Genomic DNA, 24,030 nt, shown 5'->3' with positions numbered 1-24,030 from the left:
TTAAAATTAAAATGACATAAAAGTTCACTTTCTTAGTTTGTTTTATTAAATACATTTCAAGTGCTCAGTAGTCACACATGACTAGCGGCTGCCATATTGGACAGTGCAGGTATAGGACGTTTCCATCATCACAGGAAGTTCTGTTGGGCAGTACTGACCTAGACCATAGTATATTTGTCTGTTGGCTAGTAAAATTATTTAAACAAGTCATGCTGTTCTAAAAATTAATATATGTCTAATTAGAGTAACTGACCAAGCTTCCTTATCTAGCTTTCAAAATTAAAGATAACTAAGGAATATACTTAGTAAGCAAATATATATATATATATATATGTGTGTGTGTGTGTGTATGTATATATATTTTTAAGGGATATTTAGCAGATTGGTTCTATAAAACTCTTAAGTACCAAAATTATTTTGTTTTTATATGATGATACATGATTATCATCTAATTCTACTTCTTTTAAACTTAATTTTTCTTTAAAATTACTCTCTACAAAATAGCATCTGTATGAAGTAATTCATTGCAACATCTTGTGGTAATAAAAGATTAGCAACAAGCTATCAAATCGGGGACTGGTTAAATAAACAGTACATTCAAACATTGTACTTAAACGAAGAGATTTCTTTCAGAAGTGGTTTGAGGACCTCTAAGGGCCCCTGAAATCTTTTCAGGGGGTCTGTGAAATCAAAACTGTTTTTCTAACACTACTAAGATCTTATTTTCCCTTTTCACTCTGTGGCTATTTGGTCTGATGGTGCAAAAGCAATGGTGGGTAAAACCGCTTGGTGCCTTAGCATCTTCACTTCTACAAACTCACGGCAGAAAACAAAAGCATTTCACTTAAGAATGTCCTAGATGAAGCAGTGAAAAATATTAATTTTATTGAATTGTGACTTTGCGTATACTTAGAAAAATATTCTTTGTGAAGAAATGGGAAGCTGTATACTAAAGTAACAGTGATTGTTTTGAAAAATAGCACTTCTGTGGTTATATGAGTTTTGCGCTAAACTAGCTATTAAGCTAGTGTTTCCCCCTATAAAACACTCCTTTTATTTGAAAGAATGACTGACAAACTATGGTTATTTAGACTGGTGTTTAATAGACATTTTCTGAAAAATGAAAGAAGTGTGTCACTTCGAGGAAAACAACTGACGGTATTTGTTGCCAATGAGAAAATTTAGATATTTGAGCTTTGAAGTGAAAATTAGAATTTTGGAAAACCTGTATCTACAACGATGATCTTGATAACATCCCAGTACTTAAAAAGACTTTTCTGATGAGATAGATGATGATAACTTTTTTTGATGTTGTATAGTGAAATGTGTCAACGTTTAGATCTACATAACTCAGTGAGTCAGTATTTTTCAAATGACAGGTTTGTAATGCTATAAAATGTATCTGTAAAAGACCCATTCAAAGTAGAAGATAGAACAATGGGTTTTAATGTAATAGAGTATCAAGAATTCATTGATAGTTTCAGATTTCATATCGCAACTAACCTTTAAGAAACTACCACTTGTCAAGTTTCAGAGAAAAATATCTACAATTATTTGAAAAGGCTATTAAAATGTGCCTTCCTTTTCTGACTACATATCTGTGTGAAGGTAGATTTTCTTCATTTACTTTAGCCAAAACATCACATCACAACTGATTCAGTACAGAAGCAGATATGAGAATCCAGCTGTCTTCTATTAAGCCACTCTCAAGAGACTTACAAAACTGTAAAAACAATACCACTCTTCTTACTAATTTTTTTGGGGGAAAATATATTTACATATAACTTAGTTTATAATATAAAATATTTAACTGTATTTTAACATTAAAATTGTTAAAATGTGATGAGCTTATTGTCATTTTAGAATATATTAATACATAGTTTTAAAACCCAGTTTTAGTTTCTAATATGGTAAATACTAATAGATACAACCTACATTATAAATAAAAGCTTTTTGGAATTTCCAGTTATTTTTAAGAGTATAAAGGGTTCCTGATATCAAAATGTTTGAGAAACACTAGAATAAAACAGTCTCCAAGCTACATTGTTAGGAAAAGTGCAGATCAGTATGACTGTAAGTTAGCATTTGTGTGAAAAAGGATATGAATGGGATTCTTATTTTTTTGTATATATGTAAAATTCTTCTGGAAGGTTATAAAGGAAATTAAATGTTGGTTTGTTCAATGCGGAAGGAATGAAAGGTAAATTCTTTACTCTAAACCCTTTTGAACTAATTTGAATTTTAAACCAGATGGATGAATTACTGATTTAAAAAAGAAGAAGAAATTAAAACATTCCTACCAGCTATATTACAAATTTCAGGGAATCTAAGTCTGTTATGAGAAGTTGGAGCATGTTTGGAGTAATGGTTATTTTTCTGGCCAATTGCTTTTTCTTATTTTATTTGAGAAGAAAATGAAGCTTGCTTATTTTAGGGGTAAAAAATTTCATTTAATGTCCAATCCAAATACATTCATGGTGAAATTATGTAAATCAAATAGGTAGCAATTTCCACAATGGGACCCAAAGTATACTGAACTTAAGTTTTAAGGAGGAACAATTCAATTAGTTTTGTTACTAACAGGTATTTCTAGGTTTCTAGTAAAGAGCATGGATTTATTTTAGAAGACTATTATAATTTGTAGTCTGTCATTTAAGAGGTTTTGAATAAGTGCTGCATGTAATGTGGAAGTAAAAAAGCTAAGTAAACATTCTGACATTTGATTCAGTACAAAAAGTACTTTTTAATACTCGTAACCTTTGTGGCTTTGGGAAGTCTTGAAAAGAATAACTAAGGAATGCAATTTTATTTATTCTGTCTGCTATGAAGTGTGGCTTTTGATCAATGTTCATACTTTTAACTTTTAGATAAAGTATCCTTTTACGAAAAAGGAAAATTATTTTAATGCAAAAACTCTTCAGATTTTCTTTTTTCATATCATACTTCTAAAATTTATTTCTTTGAATATTGAAATATCATTTCCAGAGTTCTTCGAAGCAGTTTAGAGAAAGATATTACATGTGATTCTGTTCGTTATAGTGAAAAGTTTGCCCATAATGTGGAACTATTTTCCCCAATTTTTTTAGTTAACAAAGAATGCCTTTAATAATGTTAATAGGTTTTTCTGAAGTATTAAATAGGTAGTTAATTCATAAAGGAGTTTACTCTTGCTACTTGCATGTGTAATAGTTGACATTTTTCTAAGCACATGTTATTTTCTTTGATTCTCAGCACATCTTGGAAATAGCACAATTAGTGTTTTTCTTATTTTTTATATGTATGGAAATTGAAATTCAGAGGGCTAAATGAATTGTCATATAACCTTGTTAAATGATAAAATAGCAATTTAGATTTAAGCAAGGCTAGATTAGATTTAGATTTAAACACCTTTAGATTTAAGCAAGACTGTCCTAAGTACAAAAAAAAAGCACTTATCTATACCTGCTATGCTCAGGTTCTGTGGTCTGCACTAGAGATATAAAGATAAGACACAGATCTTGCCCTCTAGGGGCTGAAAGTTTAGTGACAGAGACTACCCAGTGGAGAAGTGAATAAGTGTGGTGGTGCCCTGTTGAAGGGCCGTATATCTCAGTTTCGAGGAAGTGAAACAGATCTTGAAGGATGAGTAGGAGAAGTTAGCCAGGGTGAGTCTGGTTGAGGGTGGTGATAAAAGGTGTCAGGTAGAAGATACAGTGAAGGAGGCCTAAGCAGCATACGGACATTGTTTGGGAACTGTTAGTAGTTCCATGTGATGACTGTGCTGGGCTACACGGGAGAATGAGCAGGATGTGAAAGCAGAGAGGTAGATAGTGGCCTAAACTGGAAGTCTGAACTTTCATCTAAAAGTTTCAGGGTGCTAAAAATTGATTATAAATAGTTGGAAGGACTGAGTTTGAACAAGGTTAGAGTCTTAATTCTTGGGCTTATTAGCTGTAGGACTGTGATCAGTTGACCAAATATTTCTGAGCCCCAGTTGCCTCAGATGTTAAATGGAAATAACGTTCAATTTATTGCAGTAGGAGGACTAAGAAAAATAAATGTTTAAAAAAAAAAAGCACCAAGTGTGCACCAAACCTGTATGTAAGAACTCAGTAATGAAAGATGAATTAAAAGTAAGGACAGCTCACTGCACATATCTAAGCTTCTAAGTAGAACTGAAAAAAATGAATTAAATTTTATTTTAAAATATTACTGGACTATTTGGACATTTCTAAAACAGCTTAGCTGAAATGGTTTTATAATTTCAATGTTTAAATTTAATATTGAGGAGTCTTTCAACGTGGTGTTTCTTTATATACTTGTTTGAAAGCCAGACTTTGTGTATATGATGTGGTTGTCAGATGATGAGACTGTCATGAGATAGCCCTTGTGTAGAATCAGTTTTGTTTGTGTGATGTTTTGTGCCATGCCCATTCCCCCAACTCCCTGGCCCAGGAATGAATTCATAGCTGGAAGACCTGGATCTGTCATTCTAATTTTAGGCAAATCCTTGCCCATTTGTGTGTTTCTTCAACATTAAAATGGTACTTAATTAATTTAGCTTTAGGGAATAAAATGAAATAGTACATGGATACATTTTTGTAAAACACAGTATCTTAGTCTGCTTGGGCTGCCATAACAAAATACTACAGACTGAGTGGTTTAAACAACGGAAATTTATTTCTCACCATTCTGGAGGCTGGGAAGTCCAAGATTAAGGTGTCAGCTGATTTGGTTCCTGATGAGAGCTCTCTTCCTGGCTTGTAGACAGCCATCCTCTTGCAGTGTGCTCACATGGCCTTTCCTCTGAGTGTGCTTTGGGGGAGGGGAGGGAGAGGAAGGGGAAAAGAATGAGCCCCTTGGTGTCTTTTCTCATAAGGACACTAATCCTGTAGGATAAGGGCTCTACTCTTATGACCTCGTTTAGCCTTAATTACTTCCTTACTCTAAATAGAGCTGCACTGGTTAGGGTTTTAACATAGGGATTTGTGTGTGGGGACACACACACTCACATTCATTCCACAACGTGCAGTTAAATTGGAAGTGTTCTCTTTTGATGGCTTTATGACGTGGTATTTGGTAACAGTGAGTTAAATGCCAGCCATGTATTATATTTATTTTAACTGCTCTCCAGAGCTGCAGATGTATATGGACCATTTGAGTCCTGCTTTCTAGCCAATAGGTTTATAATTGGCTAGCTACAGGAGTGGTACAACCAAGTTAGTATCAACTTAGAATATTACTGTGCCTAAGGTAATTCTAACATGTCAACAGCCATTCTCATAGTATATTAAGCCTATATCACTTCCTTGAATCTCCCCCCCTGTTGCAAGCCCAAATATAGTTTGATTCCCATAGTAAATGTCTATAGTTTAGTGGTGATTTAAAAAATCATATCATTTATCTTAAGTGTAAATTCACCTTTTTACTTGTTAACAGAGCAAAGCCTTTTAACTGACATGGGAAGGTTACACACATTTTAAAGGCAGCTAAATCAGACCTCAGTTTTGCATAGCAGATATTGGAATAGAGATAGAAATCTTAACTAAACTTCAGGATATCAGCCTTCTCTTTTTCTTTATTGTGAATTTCAGTGTGAACTTTGATTGAGTTCTAAGTCTGTTTGCATTTTAGATTGTGCCAGAAGATCTTTATACCTGGTTTCCTGGAATGATCACATTTATGTTCTTTTTCACAGGCCAGCCCTCCAGATCTCTATATTGAAAGATTTAATATAGCTCTTGGACAGTATATGGGAGCATTGCAGAGCATTGTGCCTCTTTTCATATATATGGTAAGTTAGAGCTGTTTCCCCTTTCCAAATACCTCTGTTTATTGGTCTAAGTGCAGACAGATGCAGAAAGTTAAGCATATTCTGTTTTTCTTTTACTATGTATTATGTTAGAAATGGAAATTAATCTATTTCAGCAATGTTCATAGTGTTGGCATAGAAGACTTATTTAGCCTTTCACTGTTCCAAAATTTCATAAATACCATTGCTGAAACAGACAGTTAGGCATTAATAATCAGCAGTCACCCAATTAACATTTTGTTTCTGCCATATGGAAGATACTGTGCTTGGAAAATACAGATATATCAGAAAGATTTCTTACCTTCAGAAAATAGAGAGTTAAGACATGTATCTAAAAACATGATGTATAATAAATGCCAAGGAAGTAACTCCATAAAAAGTAGAACAGTAAAGTTTGCTTTCATTCTGTTAATCTCTTTCACTTGGAAAATTATGCCATGAGTACGTCTTGTAGTCTGTTGACTTTGTTGAAGTGTCCCTGCCCTGTCCCCCACCCCCCCACCCCCACCTTTTAAATATATAAAGCTATAGGATCTTAATGTTAGTGTTCCTGTTGAATGGGAAGAGCCCTTAGAAACCATTGTCCCACTTTCTCTTTGTTGATTAGATTAGGGAATGGGTTGTTTAGGTTGATCCTACAACCTAAACCTAGAGAATGGGTTGTAGCCTAGAGATAAACTGTGTGTAATACCAATCTTCAAAATGATTTATTCTCCATAAGATATGTTTTACTGAAAAAAACAGAACATTGGGAGGAATCTGTGTTATCAGTGGGAGACTACTATTTAAATAATTTATGGAGGATATTTACCGTAGAAAAATACGCAGTTAAAAATAATGACATGTCAAAAACCCTGCAGAAAGTAGGCATAGAGGGAACTTTCCTCAACATAATAAAGGCCATATATGACAAACCCACAGCCAGCATCGTCCTCAATGGTGAAAAACTGAAAGCATTTCCACTAAGATCAGGAACAAGACAAGGTTGCCCACTCTCACCACTCTTATTCAACATAGTTTTGGAAGTTTTAGCCACAGCAATCAGAGAAGAAAAGGAAATAAAAGGAATCCAAATCGGAAAAGAAGAAGTAAAGCTGTCACTGTTTGCAGATGACATGATACTATACATAGAGAATCCTAAAGATGCTACCAGAAAACTACTAGAACTAATCAATGAATCTGGTAAAGTAGCAGGATACAAAATTAATGCACAGAAATCTCTGGCATTCCTATACACTAATGATGAAAAATCTGAAAGTGAAATCAAGAAAACACTCCCATTTACCATTGCAACAAAAACAATAAAATATCTAGGAATAAACCTACCTAAGGAGACAAAAGACCTGTATGCAGAAAATTATAAGACACTGATGAAAGAAATTAAAGATGATACAAATAGATGGAGAGATTCTTGGGTAGGAAGAATCAACATTGTGAAAATGACTCTACTACCCAAAGCAATCTACACATTCAGTGCAATCCCTATCAAACTACCACTGGCATATTTCACAGAACTAGAACAAAAAAATTCACAATTTGTATGGAAACACAAAAGACCCCGAATAGCCAAAGCAATCTTGAGAATGAAAAACGGAGCTGGAGGAATCAGGCTCCCTGACTTCAGACTATACTACAAAGCTACAGTAATCAAGACAGTATGGTACTGGCACAGAAAGAGAAAGATAGATCAATGGAACAGGATAGAAAGCCCAGAGATAAACCCACGCACATATGGTCACCTTATCTTTGATAAAGGAGGCAGGAATGTACAGTGGAGAAAGGACAGCCTCTTCAATAAGTGCTGCTGGGAAAACTGGACAGGTACATGTAAAAGTATGAGATTAGATCACTCCCTAACACCATACACAAAAATAGGCTCAAAATGGATTAAAGAATTAAATGTGAGGCCAGAAACTATCAAACTCTTAGAGGAAAACATAGGCAGAACACTCTGTGACATAAATCACATCAAGATCCTTTTTGACCCACCTCCTAGAGAAATGGAAATAAAAACAAAAATAAACAAATGGGACCTAATGAAGCTTCAGAGCTTTTGCACAGCAAAGGAAACCACAAACAAGACCAAAAGACAGCCCTCAGAATGGGAGAAAATATTTGCAAATGAAGCAACTGACAAAGGATTAATCTCCAAAATTTATAAGCAGCTCATGCAGCTCAATAACAAAAAAACAAACAACCCAATCCAAAAATGGGCAGAAGACCTAAATAGACATTTCTCCAAAGAAGATATACAGACTGCCAACAAACACATGAAAGAATGCTCAACATCATTAATCATTAGAGAAATGCAAATCAAAACGACAGTGAGATATCATCTCACACCAGTCAGAATGGCCATCCTCAAAAAATCTAGAAACAATAAATGCTGGAGAGGGTGTGGAGAAAAGGGAACACTCTTGCACTGCTGGTGGGAATGGTACAGCCACTATGGAGAACAGTATGGAGGTTCCTTAAAAAACTACAAATGGAACTACCATATGACCCAGCAATCCCACTACTGGGCATATACCCTGAGAAAACCATAATTCAAAAAGAGTCATGTACCAAAATGTTCATTGCAGCTCTGTTTACAATAGCCCGGAGATGGAAACAACCTAAGTGTCCATCATCGGATGAATGGATAAAGAAGATGTGGCACATATATACAATGGAATATTACTCAGCCATAAAAAGAAACGAAATTGAGCTATTTGTAATGAGGTGGATAGACTTAGAGTCTGTCATACAGAGTGAAGTAAGTAAGAAAGAGAAAGACAAATACCGTATGCTAACACATATATATGGAATTTAAGAGAGAAAAAAAAATGTCATGAAGAACCTAGGGGTAAGACAGGAATAAAGACACAGACCTACTGGGGAATGGACTCGAGGATATGGGGAGGGGCAAGGGTGAGCTGTGACAAAGCGAGAGAGTGGCATGGACATATATGCACTACCAAATGTAAAATAGATAGCTAGTGGGAAGCAGCTGCATAGCACAGGGAGATCAGCTCGGTGCTTTGTGACCACCTAGAGGGGTGGGATAGGGAGGGTGGGAGGGAGGGAGACGCAAGAGGGAAGAGATATGGGAACATATGTATATGTATAACTGATTCACTTTGTTATAAAGCAGAAACTAACACACCATTAAATAAGTTAATTAATTAATTAAATCCACTCATGCTGCAAAAAAAAAATAATGACATGCCTGTATGTTATTTTGGAGAGAATCTTTTCAACATACAATGTTAGGTGAAAAAGCAAGATGTAAAGCAGTGTGTGTTATATTTCATTAGCAAGTGTTTTCTTCTTCATTTTAGAGGAAAAAAAAGCATATCCAAAAAAATGTAAGAACATTTTAGAAAGAATATACAAAAGTTTTCGCAGTGCATAATGGGGCCTTTGGGAATGCGACAGAAGGTCTGCTTGAGAGACTCCTTTTTATTGCATACCCTTTTGCGTGGTTTTATTTTGTAATTGTGTGCATGTTTTATATATATATATATATATATATATATTTGGCTGCATTGGGTCTTCATTGCTGCACGTGGGCTTTCTCTAGTTGTGGTGAGAGGGGGCTACTCTTCATTGTGGTGCCTGGGCTTCTCACTGCAGTGGCTTCTCTTGTTGTGGAGCACGTGCTGTAGGCGCGTGGGCTCAGTAGTTGCAGCACATAGGCTCTAGGGTGCGGGCTCAGTAGTTGTGATTCACGGGCTTAGTTGCTCTACGGCATGTGGGATCTTCCCAGACCACGAGATGAACCTGTGTCCCCTGCATTGGCAGGCAGATTCTTAACCACTGCACCACCAGGGAAGTCCCTTATGATTTTTTTAGAGAGAAAAAAACATGTTAAGAATTGAGAGAATCAGTGAGCCAACTTATTGACATTCATTCCTCTTTGTATTTTCCACTCCTGTGCATTGAGTTAACATTTAAACATGAACGAATTCAATCTTTTTTACTTGCCAGTCATTCTAATTAGGATGCTTTTGGCTGCAAGAAACAGAAAACCTGATTCAAAGTGATTTGTAAATGAGAAAGGTATTATCTCTTGTAATAAAACTCCAGAAATACAGCAGTTTCTGGGTTGGTTGAATCCATGGTTCAACAATGTTACCAAAGTCTCAGGTTGTTTTTTGTCTCTTTGCTTTACACATCTGTTTCATCTTGTTCTCCTCATGGTTGTAAGATGATTTTTACTCAAGCCTAGGTTTCCCTTAGTCTGATTGGGTTACCTTGGATCACTTGTCTACCTTTGAACCAAAGACCATCCATCCCTAAGGAATGCCATAAGCTGAATGACTTAGACTAATCATTAAAGTGAAATGTAGGGGAGTCAACCAGTGCATGCCCACTGCATGCTTTCAGCCTGGATCATTGATAAGTAGGGTACCTTTCACTAGTGTTTCCTGGTGTTGCCTTTAGCTGATGATGTAGTCATTTAAAAGGGCATATTAAGTGCCTGTCATACAATATGGTCCATTGAATCCCTGTCTAGTTAATGTTGAGTATCTTCCCATGTTCTTTTGTATGATTTATAGCATTTTATCTTTATGTGCTTTTAACCCCATGCTAGGAAGACTATAACTAATAGTGGCAGGGCTTTTGTTTTCTGATGTTGGGTTTTTATGTTTTAATTGATGCCTTTATGAATTGTTTCCTAAAAGAATTTATTTTTTAGTGCTTCAGTTCATTAGACTAATCATTTCTCTCTAATTGATGCACTGAAAAATAACTTATTTTCTTTTTCAGAATAAGTTTTACATCGAAACCAAGCTTAACAGAGACTTAAAAGATGACCTTATAAAGCTGTTTACGGAACATGTTGCAGAAAAGCACATTTACAGCCTAATGCGTAAGTAATTAATCTTACGGGGATGACATAACAGTAGCAGTGTTTTGGGGGTTTTTTTTGAATCCAAGAGCATTGGCATCTAAACCCCAGTGTTGATGTCTTCTGAATCTTGTAGTGATCATAAAGCCCAATTCTATACAGAGAGACACTGAGGAATTGAAAATGTGACATGAAGATCACCCAGTGAGCTGGGAGCAGGCAGGTCATTGGACAGTGCCTTCATATCTGGCATGATACTTGCTGCCTTTTTTTTTCTCTGACATTGGGGGAAATATTAAGGAGTTCACCCGTAACTTTGTTACTGGTAATTCTAGAAGGAGTGTAATGTTAATATCTTTGAAATGGTAGTACAGTATCCTCTCAGTTTACTTATTTGTACTAAAAAAAAAAGGTAGATAACAATTAAGCTTGTGAGAAAGTAAATCCTAAGTTAAATAAAGTGTATGAGAATTAAACATATGTAAAGTACCTAGCACCTGTTAAATGCTCAATAAGTATTTTCTTCCCTCTCTCAAGCTACTTCTCCCTCAAATTCCCATTTTCTTTTCCTTAAAAGGGGAGTTCAACTGGAAAATTTTACTTTTAAAGACTTTTCCTACAATGAATTTTAAGTGGAGAGGATTTTAGTGAAATGTTATACCTTCTTAACCTTACCTTTTGTTGCTGAATGTGATTATTTTCAGTTAATTCATCCCAAATTAATTTATGTACATTTTACGTATAACTTAACCTGTGAATTTATCATTTCCTTACAGCTATCAAATTTGACATAGGTGGTTATAGTTATGTAGAAGTTGTTTGCAAATGTATATATTTGACCACATAATGAATGTGTGATTGAACATAAAGAGTTAGTGGAAACAACACTTACTGAAAACCAAACGATCGGTCAAAAAGTGGGAGGAAGATGGATTAATAGAGCTAGACCCTGGGTTTGGGGTACATGTTGAAATTAGAGAGAACCTTGAGTAGAATAGCCTCTAAGAACCTAAAATTTAGAATTTCAATTCTTAAACATGACATTTTAAAATATGATTTTTCTGCAATGCCTAGCATTGCAAATGTAATTCACGTTGCATGTTTGAAACTACAGAAATCATTGTTGGCCAAGTGAGATGGTGTTTCCATTTTTTAAAAGGTGGGGATAGAAGAAAACAACTTATATAATTTTACAAGCTGGCTTAGATGAAAATTATGCCAAGTTTCATGGGTATTTGGTTAGTAAATTACAGGTCTTTGAGAGATGAATTAAAAATGAGCCGTTTTGAGTCAGTAGTATCTGTCATATTCATTAAATGATGGAGTTCGTTTATATATGTTTTGTCTAGAGGAAGTATTTGTATCCATTTAACATATTTTAATAATATTTTTGTGTGACCATAGATAACCTAAAAGAAAACTGACTCTGTTGTCATGTTTAGTCAGGATCACATGGTTAGACAGTGTGATCTCTTGCCTTTACCTTTAGTAAGAAAAAGTACCTGCAGTTGTAGCATTTGGGAAAGTGAGTTTCTGACTCTGATCTCAGTTACTAGAATTACTAATAACATGTCTTTCAGAAAAATTCCAAGAGCCTCATATATGGGTGATTTGGGGGAAAGGGAAATGATGGAGGGAGTTAGAGAATATTTCATTCCCCAAATGTAAATCTTTTGAATCGTGAAGTTAATGGGAAGTATTTATAGCTCACTCACTAAGTACCATGAATACTGTTGCTTTTAGAAAGCTTTACTTATTTTCAGAACCTCCATCAATTGAATCATTTCCGTTCGTGTTTCAACAGATACGCACATATCTACTTGTTAGATTGAGCTCTACTGCACTGGATTAAAAAAAAAAACTTTAGTGTACAACTACTTGGTTTGCCCTCTTGGGCTGTTCTTTTCTTGCCCTTGTTTACCCTTCAGTCTTTGGGAGAAATAGTGATAGAAAGTGAAACCTTGACAATCAGTAAAGTGTTGTATCATTTTTATAACCCATTTACTCTCTATTTCAGCTTTACTTTTAGAAGCCCAGTCAACACCATTTCAGGTCACACCTTCAACTATGGCAAATATTGTGAAAGGCCTGTACACTCTCAGACCAGGTAAACATTCATCATTTCTTTAGGGGTTGGACTTGTTTGTTTGTTTATGGCACTTCCAGCCCTATCTGCGAGAGGATAGTGTTTCTTTGTGTTTTCTGAGGTCTAATGGTATTTGGATTTGTTATAGCAAAAAAATTGAGTATATACTCATCATTGTGAAATGTAAACTCAGGACCTCACTTGGAAATCTTTCTATGCTAGTGAAAACCAGCTAGTTTGGGGAATACAAAAATAGTTTGTAGGAGACACTTTAGATAAAGTCGAATCTTATGTCTGGCATTAATCTCTTTTTTTGTTGTGAGGTTCTTCTTCACTTCTTCCCTACATTGCAAATACGCACGGGCATACACATTCACAACTCCATCTTGTTAGGCCTATTATATAACTTACAAGGAATCTAGAAGTGTTGGTAAAGTTACAGTCATTTCATAAGGACAGTTTGAGGAGAAAGATAGTCAGAATAGCAGAACCAAAAATCAAAGATCACTGTATTCAAAGGCATGGTTTGTAAATTATCTTAATGTATCTGTCTTGTAATAAAAGCACTGTGGGACTTCCCTTGTGGTGCAATGGTTGGGAATCCACCTGCCAGTGCAGGGGACACGGGTTTGAGCCCTGGTCCGGGAAGATTCCACATGCCGCAGAGCAACTGGGCCCCTGTGCCACAACTACTGAGCCTGCGTTCTAGAGCCTGCGAGCCACAACTACTGAGCCCTCATGCCACAATTACTGAAGCCCACGCACCTAGAGCCTGTGCTCCGCAACAAGAGAGGCCACCGCAATGAGAAGCCCACTCACTGCAATGAAGAGTAGCCCCTGCTCGACGCAACTAGAGAAAAGCCCGCACACAGCAGTGAAGACCCAATGCAGCCAAAAATAAATAAATTAAAAAAAAAAAAAAAACCCATTGTGAATTTAAAGGACTCTCGAGATGCTTTTGTATGTATCTTTCTGTTTTTAACCCAGAGCCTCAAACTTAGCATAGTTGTCTAGCCAATTAAAAAATGTCCATAGGAGAGAGATTGCAGAAGTTCAGCGTAGAAAATCATTTTTCAGTGTAGAAACTTAAGGTTTGCTTTTTTGACAGCAGTTATCTTTTTATGAAATTCTTTTGTCATTTGAGGATTGAATGCAATAAAACATGATCTAAAGAGCTTAACATAGTACCTGATAATGTAATGAGCATGCTAATATTAACTGTTGTTACTACTATTCAGTTGGGTCCAGTGGTTATTTTATTTTAATTAATTGATGTCTGAATAGTTTACTTAATTTAAAAGATATATCAGAATTTAGCTTGCTAAGATGGAAACCAGTTTAAAACTGATACTAGGGGTAGACTGTGATACCCAGAAGTACCGTCTTTCTCAGGCTACTTTCAGCAGTTAGTGACTTCTAGAGTAGTCAAATGTAATGTTACTTAAATTTGGATCAGTTCTTGCTCTATTCTTCATAATTTTTAGACAAATTATTCCTATAAAGTAATTATTTATGTAAAGTAGCAAAAATGTTGCATGTGTCCAATAAACTGATATATTTCTTTTTCCAGTTTCTTAGAATTTTGAATTTCATTTTACTAAATGTGATGAAAATAGCTCATGAGTTTTTCTTTTAGTGCTGGGTTATGAATGATTTTTTTCTTTTTCTTTTGGAAGACATCCAAATACAGTATGACAGATTTCTAAATTCTCCTTCCCAAGTGGGCAGCTTCCCAAGCTCTGGCTTTTATCATAAGTAACAAAATTGCAGAATAAAACTAGTCATTAAGGGTAAAAAAACTTATAGATGCTTCTTTATCTAAATGCTATTTTTATCCAGGTTTGAGCTCTTGTAATAGGTTTCATACTACTTGTGAGGAGAATTCTGTATTTGAGAACTGTCCTTATGAAAAGGTGAATTTTATCACAGACTAACCTTTTGCTGTCCTAGCTGTTTTCTGAGATACTATTAAACATATTTTGACGTTTACTTGTCTTGCCCGGGCCCATTGTGTTCCTAGTTTGTTAAAGCAGATTTATTCACCTGACAGATTATGGTTAAACTATTTTAAAAGTTGAATTTTAAATGTAAAAGCTTCTTTCATTGCAGTAGTTCTTAAGTGCTGATTTTTATATAATGAATGCATCTGAATCACCCAAAAAAGTTTGTTAAACTGTAGATTCCTGGGCCCTAATCCTTGGAGATTCTGATAACATCTATTATTTAGATGTGTTTCTACCTAGTCTTTAGAAGCTCAGTCTAGGAATAGTTCCCATCATCCCATGCTGCACTTCTTCATTTAATACATGCACTTTTCATTGTTTCTTTATCTTTATCTTAATGATTGCCTGGTGTTCCATAAAATGTCAGACTGGTTTGACTCCTTGCCAACTCTGACTGATGGGTTAGTGGTTCCCCAGGGCACTGAGTTGAGACTCTTTCTAAAGCCATATTTGAACTGAGCTTGAAGGAGGGACACTATTGAGAACATTTTGACATGAATTTGTAGAAAGGGTGAGTGGATTGGCCTTGGTGGTGTTTGTGGTGTTGGTTTTTTTTTTTTTTCCCCCATCTCTAATTTAGCTGTTCTTTTGGGCATTTTTTTTTTAACTTGCCAGTGACCCAGCATTGCATAGCATTAAATGTGTTTTTTTCAGATTTAGAATTATTTACTTAGATTACAGTTTTTAAAATGAGCATGCTGGATTAAATAGAGCATTGACATTTTATGGGTTTTGATATATATATATATATATATATATATATATATATATATACAGCCAAGATGTTTTCCAAAAGATAAAATTTGAAAGGGCTCGATTAAAAGAATCCAAAAGGGTATAGAGATGGGCAGTATTTATATTTAGTGCTCACTGAGTAGGGGAAGAGTATCTGATCTGTTAAAACACTTTATAATAAAGATACGAATTTATCTTTGTCATGTCTGATGCACATATTTTCCTTAGACTTCTCTTTGTCTTTTTATTTTGATGAATAAATGTTTATTTTTCTGTAGGTTATTCTGTTGATCTTTTATCTTTTCCTTAATAATTTGATAACCATTTAATTCTGTTTTCTTTCACTGTTACATATGTTTAATTTGCTGTAATTTAATGTGAGTCAAAGTAGGTTTATATTTTAAAAGTGCTTACCAGTTATCTCTCCCATCTCCCTCCGCATTTTTGAGGTACTTTTTTTATATGTCTGCTTACTACCACATGTACTATTCTATTCTTAGGCCAGTGTATTGTTTTAATTAATGCTTTATAGGGCTAAGTATTTCCATCAAATCCCTTCCCTCCAAGTCCCCTCCTGCTCAGAATTCTTTGGTTATTTCATTCATGTTTTCTTCCATATTTAGAATTTTTGATAAGTTTCCTTCAAAAATTCTCTAGGGATTTTTGTTAATGTTGTTAAATCATAAAAAATATAAAAATATCCACTTTCTGTAAATTCTATTTAGAAAGGAAACTTAGCGTCTTTATCAGAAGGGGTTGCACTAGTTTTTTTCCCCATTTTAAGTTTGGTTTAATACGTAATCTTGTTCTTTGGGAAGAAAACTTTCCCTTTTCTACTTAATTTGTCTGTACGATCTCCTTAATGAATCTTTTCCTTCCCTCACAGAGTGGGTTCAGATGGCTCCGACTCTATTTTCTAAATTTATTCCAAACATTCTCCCTCGTGCAGTGGAGTCTGAACTTTCTGAATATGCTGCTCAAGATCAGAAACTTCAAAGAGAACTTATACAGAATGGTTTTACAAGGCAAGTTTTCTTTTCCTTTTGTGACAAAGTATGTCCATTTCCTTTGGCTTGGCAGGGGAGGGATGCCAGCATTCTTAGAATGGGAGACGGCTGTGCGAGAGTCAAGGTGGTGTTGCTGGGAGAGGTGGTGAGCTCCCTTCGGTGGAAGTGCTGAAGCTGGGTTTTGATTTTATGGGAGCTGCTCTTAAGTGGAGTTTGAAGAAGGGATTTCTCATTGGGTGGGCAGTTAGGCTGGACAGCCTCCAAAGAGCTCTTCCAACTTTGATCCGCTTATACTAGTTTTGAATATTTGGAAAAACCTTGTAGAAATTTTATGATCAGTTATAATGTACATTTATGACTAAACTAGCAAATGATTTTATGACTGAACTAACAAATGATGTTGTAACTAAACTGGTAAAGAGCCTTCAGATTCTGTTTTTCATATTTCCATTTTGCCCCTAAATTCTAGTTGTTTCTTCTTAAAAAGTAGGTTATCACTTATATGTGTCCACAAAATTTGCCTCCCTCGATTTTTTATTTTTTAAAAAATTTTCTCTTGTTTATTTTTTATTTTTGGCTGCCTTGGGTCTTCATTGCTGCGTGCAGGCTTTCTCTAGTTGTAGCAAGCGGGGGCTACTCTTTGTTGCGGAGTGCGGACTTCTCATTGCAGTGACTTCTCTTGTTGCGGAGCATGGGCTCTAGGCGCGCAGGCTTCAGTAGTTGTAGCACGTGGGCTCAGTATTTGTGGCGCACGGGCTTAGTTGTTCTACGGTATGTGGGATCTTCCTGGATCAGGGATCGAACCCATGTCCCCTGCATTGGCAGGCGGATTCTTAACCACTGTGCCACCAGGGAAGTCCAGCCTCCCTTGATTTTGCTATCAACACTTCGCTAATTTTTCTAAAATTTGCAATTCAGTATCATGGCTTTGTCCCAGAAAATCTTTCAAAGTGCATATTTTCAACCAAAATTATATAAAAATTTTGTGATTCCCTATGGGAAAGCACCCTGTTCTGTCACCAAATCATTAAAGGGTACAGTAGTACTTCTTTTTGTTTGTTTATTTTTGTTTTTTTAATATCTTTATTGGAATAAGTAGTACTTTATAGTTTCATAATCCTGGCCCTCTCCTTAGCACTTTTACATATCTTCTCTTATTTGAATCCCTCGCCATTAAAGGACGAAAGTTGTAGAAAGGAAGACACCTGGGTTCCTCACTGAGGCATAGTTGTGACCACAAGGAGTAGGTTGGGTATTGACTCACTTATCTGGCTGGGGCAGAGGGTGGACACTGTCTTTCATAGACTCTGAGGCCATGCTTATTCTCAGAATACCAGCCTTGATCAAGATCACTGTTCCTAAGTTTCTAATTTCAGCACAGGTTAGGAAAGAAAGCAGATAATTTGTTCTCCGTTGACCCATGGATTGGCATTTATTCCCTTTTTGTCCTGGTGGCATCTTTATTCATGTGGCAGAGGGGGCACTGAGTAATCCATGGGTCATTACTCCCCTCACTGGCAGCTCACACTGGAAAGGTCCAGTCAGCCATCACAGGGAAGCTGTGTAGACAGGCCTGCTAACCCTGCCTTTCCTATGGCAAGGAAAGGCCAGTGGGAGATTCTGCCTGTAAACAGCTGACTTCTCTCCCTGATGTCCGGTGGTCAGGGGTCTCCTGACATCAATTGTAATATTTCTAACAATTATTTTCATATACGGAATGAGGCCACTTAATGCTATAGTAATTTCACTCGTTCATTTTTGAAGAGCTGATATATTTATTTATAGGGTGTTTTAAAAAAGGTATAAAAAGTACATACTGAGAAGTTTTATTCCCACCTGTCTCCTTGTCTGCTCCCAGCCTTTAGGCAGCTGTTTTTATTAGTGTCTTATGATTCCCTCCAGTGTTTATTTTATATACAGATATAATCGAATACAGTATATATTCTTAATTTTTATTCCTTTCTTACGCATTTCATTGTGTAGATGTACTATAACTTATTTAACCTGTCCCCCGTAAATGGCAACCTGAATTATTTCCAGTCTTCTGCTGTTACAGAGAGCGCTGCGTGCGTAACTTTGTACCTGTTGTCAGTATGTTTGGAGAATAACTCCCTTAAGTTAGATTGCAAGGTCAAGAGTAAATGCAGCGGTAATTTTGATTAAATTGCCAAATTGCCCCCCCATAGGGGATTGTGCCATTTTGCATATCCACTAACAAAGTTTAAAAGTGCCTGTTCTTCATGGCCTTGCCTAGAGTATGTTGTTACACTTTGAATTTTCGCCCATCTGGCAGGTGAAAAATAATCAGTCAGAGTTGGTTTCGTTTGCGTTTCTCTTATTATATGAGTGAGGCTGAGCATATTTTCATATGTTTTTATTTCTTTTCCTGTAAACTGTTTCTGGTTTTCTCATTTTTCTATTTGATTGTTAGTCTTCTTTTCCTGGCTTCCAGGAGCTCTTTCTATAGTGAGGAGATTGATTGTTTGCCCAAGATAAGAGTTATTTTTCTCAGTTTCTTTTGACTTCGCTTATGGTGGTTTTTTGTTTTATTTGAAGTCATGCAGACGTTTTTTTACTTTATGTAGCTAACTTTATCAGGTTTTTTTCTGTGTGGCTTATGTATTTTGAATTATAGTTAGAAGTTTTTCCTTAAATGTTTTTAAATAAATGCAGAATACACTGAGTATACCTCTTATGTTTTCTCCTAGGCTCACCATAATTGTGAAGTCTTTTATGCTTTTTTTCATGTTTTATTTGAATGTTTGCTTCTAATTTTAGAGATGAGCTTACTGATGCCTTTAACAAATAAACAGCCTTCTGAAAACTTTTATTTCTGTGAAGCAGTGTAGGAAGATAGCTCTTGTAGATTTCTCTGAACATCTTGAATTCACCTTCCAGAAGAATGTGTGGAACTATTTAAACATATCCAGAGAGATTTTTTTTTTTTTTTTTTTTTTTTTTTTGTTTGCAATACGTGGGCCTCTCACTGTTGTGGCCTCTCCCGTTGCGGAGCACAGGCTTCCGGATGCGCAGGCTCAGTGGCCATGGCTCACGGGCCCAGCCGCTCTGTGGCATGTGGGATCTTCCCAGACCGGGGCACGAACCCGTGTCCTCTGCATCGGCAGGCGGACTCTCAACCACTGCACCACCAGGGAAGCCCCAGAGATATTTTTGTAATCCTAATTTTGGAACTGGAATAAGAGAACAGGGTGCAGGACTGTTTGGTGTGTAGTTGCTTGGGATGACTGACTCCATAAATAGTCTCATTTAACATTGCCTTTGAAGGACTAGCCTAGCACTGTTCTGACAAGGCCAAGTTGGTCATATTCAGGGAAACGCCTTGTAGTTTTGGTGTAAATATGAACTTTTGTTTCTCTTAGTGGAATTCTTTCATATGAAATTTAAATGCTAGTATTCCAAAACTTGATAAAATTAAAATGTTTTATTTTACAAACTGAATTGAGCCATTTCTAGAATTAAGCTAACAAATTATTATACATTTACTATGAGGATTAAAGGCTGCCTCGTGACTTATTCTGATGGGTGCTTTGCACAGAGTAGGCCCCGCTTTACCTGACATTCTGGACTCATGCTGGACTGGCTCAGACTGGTCAGAAAGGGTGTGCCTGCACCATATACTTAGCAACTGAAGACAGTTTGCCTGTGCTTCCAGCACTTGTGTATGGACCTTCCATATTCTGCCCTGCCAGACTTGATGCTGCCTTTGATCATTATTTGGCTAGGATTGTTTTGGAAGAAATGTCCACTGATGCAAAAATATAGTCTAAGCTATCTAACAAAAATTCTGTTACTGGCTATCCTGATATGAGCAGTCATTTTATGGTTTGTGTCTAGCCAATCACATGATTCCTGTTCAGCTTTGCAAACTATTTTTTTATTTAAGGCTGTGTTCCATTTATGTGATATAGGGAGTAAGCAGCGCGCCGCTTTAATGTGGATGGCACAGAGAAAGTCTTTGGAATGTTTTGAAATAATATGTGAATATTATCAAATATATCCTCTTTTGCAGTTAATGGACAGATTCTCGTTTGGGCTGGAGTTTATGTGAAACATCTTTAGGTTCATGGAAATATCGCGTGGAGTTATTTCAAAGCTAGAAGTAACGTACAAGCTAAGAGCAATATTTTCTTTTTATGTATTACCTGCATAATTGAATTGCTTATTGGGGGAAGGGCAGGTTGGTGTTTGTTGTCAAAGAATACATTATGGAAGATAAGCTCGTTTGGGAACTTCTAGCATGCAGTCTCTCAGATGGAGCATCCTCATTCAAACCAGCCTATGGGCCTCTTCAGAGGGTCTGCCAGATAGCTTTTAAAGGCAAGTAAAATGTTCTTGCTGAGTGATTGTTACCTGGATTTCTGGAACAAAATAGAACCTTGTTAGGAGTATTATTGGTCTTTTAGCTGAGAGGGTCACTCCTAGCTGAGAGGATTGGGGCTTTTTCATTTAGTAGCAGGGGTCTGGTTTTGAGGGCAGCTTATAGCTTTCTAGACTTGTAGCATTATTAGGTAATGTCTCTGGCAGCCTCTCGCATGCACACACCACACTTACATTCTTTGTGCCTCCCGTTGTTTTCACATCTGCATTTTTCTCCTGTTATTTTTGCATGTTCCATTTTTAAAAAAATTTTGGGGGGTGGGAATGAAGGCTGTCTGTAGAAGTTGAGGTTCCAGATACAAGATCCATCCTGTATCTTCCTTTTTGCTCAGCATTAACTTGCTTGTTTCAGAATATTTGGTGAATGCTACTGTGATGATACTAGTGTAAGACTCTCAGCAGGCTTTGGCCAGATACTGCGTTAACAATAGAGGTGTTTAAAAGCAGTATTAAGGCGGATCTGTTTAGGGCTCTTTAGGCTGTCTAAAGCTAGTTTGTGCTAAGTTTTCCTCCAAATGCTCAGCCTAGAGAAGAACCCTGCAGAGACCCTTTGGTGTGTTCTCTTCCTGCCGGTCCTGAAGACTCCTCACCCAGCTCAGCAAGAGGTTTCTGTCCTGGTCTTGAGTGTAACCAGAGAAAGAAAGTGGGAAACTTTGGTAATCTGGAGGATTACACAAAAGCATGAAATAATTACTTGGGCTGCATTTTAATCCATCTGTAGAGGCTATTTATGAATTATTCACTTATTAATTCAGCAAATACTTTGTATTTTCTATTATGTGCTACATGCTGCTCTAGGTACTGGGTGAACAAGACAGGCAGAGTTCCTGTTTTTATGGAGCTTATGCTTTGCTGTTGGGAGTTAAGTAACAAACATGTAAACAGATTATTTCAAGTAATAATAAGTGCTAGGCAGAAAATGAAACAGATTATGGGATAGAGAGTGAGTAACCAAGGCATGCATGAGGGGCTGTTCCAGCTAACTTGGTGATGTAATGCCCCTAAGGAGGAGAATTCCAGCTAAACGGTAAGGAGATAGCCATGTGGCTAACTCAGGGGAAGAGTGTTGCAGGCAGAGAAAGTAGTAAGTGCAGAAGTGCTAACATGTCCAAGGGACAGAAAGAGAGCCAGAGTGGCTGAAGTATAATGAACAGGGGTAGAAAATGAGCTTGGAGAGGTAGGCAGGAGCCATATCTCACAGGACTGGGAAAATGATTTTTTATATATATAAATTCATTTTATTTATTTATTTATTTCTGGCTGCATTGGGTCCTCGTTACTGCGCGTGGGCTTTCTCTAGTTGCGGCGAGCGGGGGCTACTCTTCGTTGAGGTGCGGGGGCTTCTCATTGCAGTGGGTTCTCTTGTTGCGGAACACGGGCTCTAGGTATGCGGGCTTCAGTAGTTGTGTCTCACAGGCTCTAGAGCGCAGGCTCAGTAGTTGTGGCGCACAGGCTTAGCTGCTCCGCGGCATGGGGGATCTTCCCGGACCAGGGCTCGAACCCATGTCCCCTGCATTGGCAGGTGGATTCTTAACCACTGCACCACCAGGGAAGCCCTGGGAAAATGCATTTGAATTGATTTTTTTTAACTGTGATGGAAAGCCACTGAAGGGCTTTAATCAGGGGCATGAAATAATCTTATGTATGCTTTTACATAAGGTTGCTCTGGCTCTGGTCTGGACTAACACTAAGACTCTTGCAGTGGGGTAGGGGAGAGGTGATAGTGGTTTGGATTGGGATTGTAGCCATGGGGCTGAGGAGTGGTTGGTTTTGGATTATGTGCTGGGACAGAATGCTCCAGAGTGAGGTAAAGAGAGGAATCAAGGATGAGCTAGGATTTTGGCCTGAGTAATTGGACGGGTGGTGGTGTGATTTATTGAAGAAGTCTGAGGAAAGAGTGGGGATGGAGTGCATTCTGGCTGTGGTAAATTTGCAGTAGATGGAAGTCGTCCAAGTGACAGTGGCTGTGAGGCAGTTGGACCTACAAGTCCAAAGTGTCAGGAGGAAATCAGAGCTGGAGATAGAAATCTGGGAGCCATTGGCATATGGATCGTATTTCAAGTTACAGGATTGGTGTGACTGCTGTCCTAGACGAAGGAGAATTTTACATGGTGAAGAAAAAGTGGCCAAGGACGGAGTGTCGGGCAGAGCTCAGAGTGTTTCAGGAAGGAAGAGGTCAACTGTGTAGATGTTGCTAAGAGACCGGGAAAGAAAAAGCTAGTGGATTGGTTATTATTACTCATTACTTAAGCATTTTAGTCATTTGTCTGAGAAACTGGAGAGACAAAAATAGGATTTACAGATAGCATAGGACTTAATCAGACCTCTATTTTATTATCTCTAAAGTGGAACTAGAAATTCTGTGGGTGTTTAAGATGAGCTGGTTATTCTCTGTAAAGGTTCACGTTCTTCTATCTGCGAGAAGGGTATTCATGTCCATTAAGATTCTGAGATTTTTCAAAAGCTTTAAGCAGTTTCTGGTCCCGTAATACGGCTTTTAGCGGAAGTTTTTGAATTTTTCTATTCCATATTTGAAATTTGCCCTGTTATATGCAGGTCACCAGGGATGTCGATAGTAGAGCCCAGGTTTGTCTTCAAAGATGTTTTAGTCAATCGATTTCTAGGACCCAGGGTAAACCATCTTTATAGATAGTCCTTCCTTTTTTTAATAGCTTTCTATATTTAAAAGATAGCACCTTTTAGCTAAGAATATTCAGGTTATAAATGACTCAGCTACTGTTGTAAGTTTAATGTCTGTTTTAAAATAGGTTGTTAGAATTGAAATACCTGCTCTACTTCCATTGTCAATTTTGCCAATTCATTTCTTCTACTTTGTTGTGTGAAGCTATCAGTCAGTTCTGTTGACTCCCTCTTCTTTTTTTTAATCCCCAGAGGTGACCAGTCCCGGAAGAGAGCTGGGGATGAGTTGGCTTATAGTAAGTAATGATGTTCCTTACCATCCTTGATGGTTTTGTGATGTAAGGCAGCCACTAGCTATAATGATATCCAGTGTTCTTGATGGTGGTCTCCAAGGGCACTGTGTGCAGTCAGGGTCAGACTGTTCTGTAAGCTGTGGCAGCTCTGAAGCCCAGTTGCTGGTGGCAGTTTTCAGGCAGTTGTCAGGAGGCTGCCAGTTCTTTAGTCTCCACTAGAATGAGATAAAGGGCCCAGACTCA

The 24,030-nt window shown here is 37.0% G+C and overlaps 1 protein-coding gene across 7 annotated transcripts in view; it reads left to right on the top strand.

The window, feature by feature from the left end:
* CACUL1 (CDK2 associated cullin domain 1) overlaps positions 1-24,030 on the top strand; it is a 78,501-nt gene that overhangs the window by 39,278 nt on the left and 15,193 nt on the right. For 4 of the 7 annotated variants that reach the window (XR_016388180.1, XR_016388179.1, XM_022568639.3 and 1 more), the window contains exons 4-7: positions 5,678-5,773; positions 10,544-10,646; positions 12,643-12,732; positions 23,747-23,790. Coding sequence is in view for 5 of the 7 variants with exons in the window: in XM_022568639.3 (XP_022424347.1) it covers positions 5,678-5,773; positions 10,544-10,646; positions 12,643-12,732; positions 23,747-23,790 (333 nt within the window). In the remaining 2 variants the exon portion in view is untranslated. The other 3 variants (XM_089898217.1, XM_022568643.3, XM_022568644.3) reach the window with 3 other exon arrangements.

Source organism: Delphinapterus leucas, chromosome 16 (genome assembly GCF_059928025.1).
Source record: "Delphinapterus leucas isolate spDelLeu-1000000601 "Yukka" chromosome 16, BTC_Dleu_Yukka2, whole genome shotgun sequence".
In the NCBI taxonomy this organism is placed as follows: domain Eukaryota; kingdom Metazoa; phylum Chordata; class Mammalia; order Artiodactyla; family Monodontidae; genus Delphinapterus; species Delphinapterus leucas.
The sequence above is the reverse complement of the archived record's forward strand: the minus strand, read 5'-3'. Positions and strand labels throughout refer to the sequence as shown.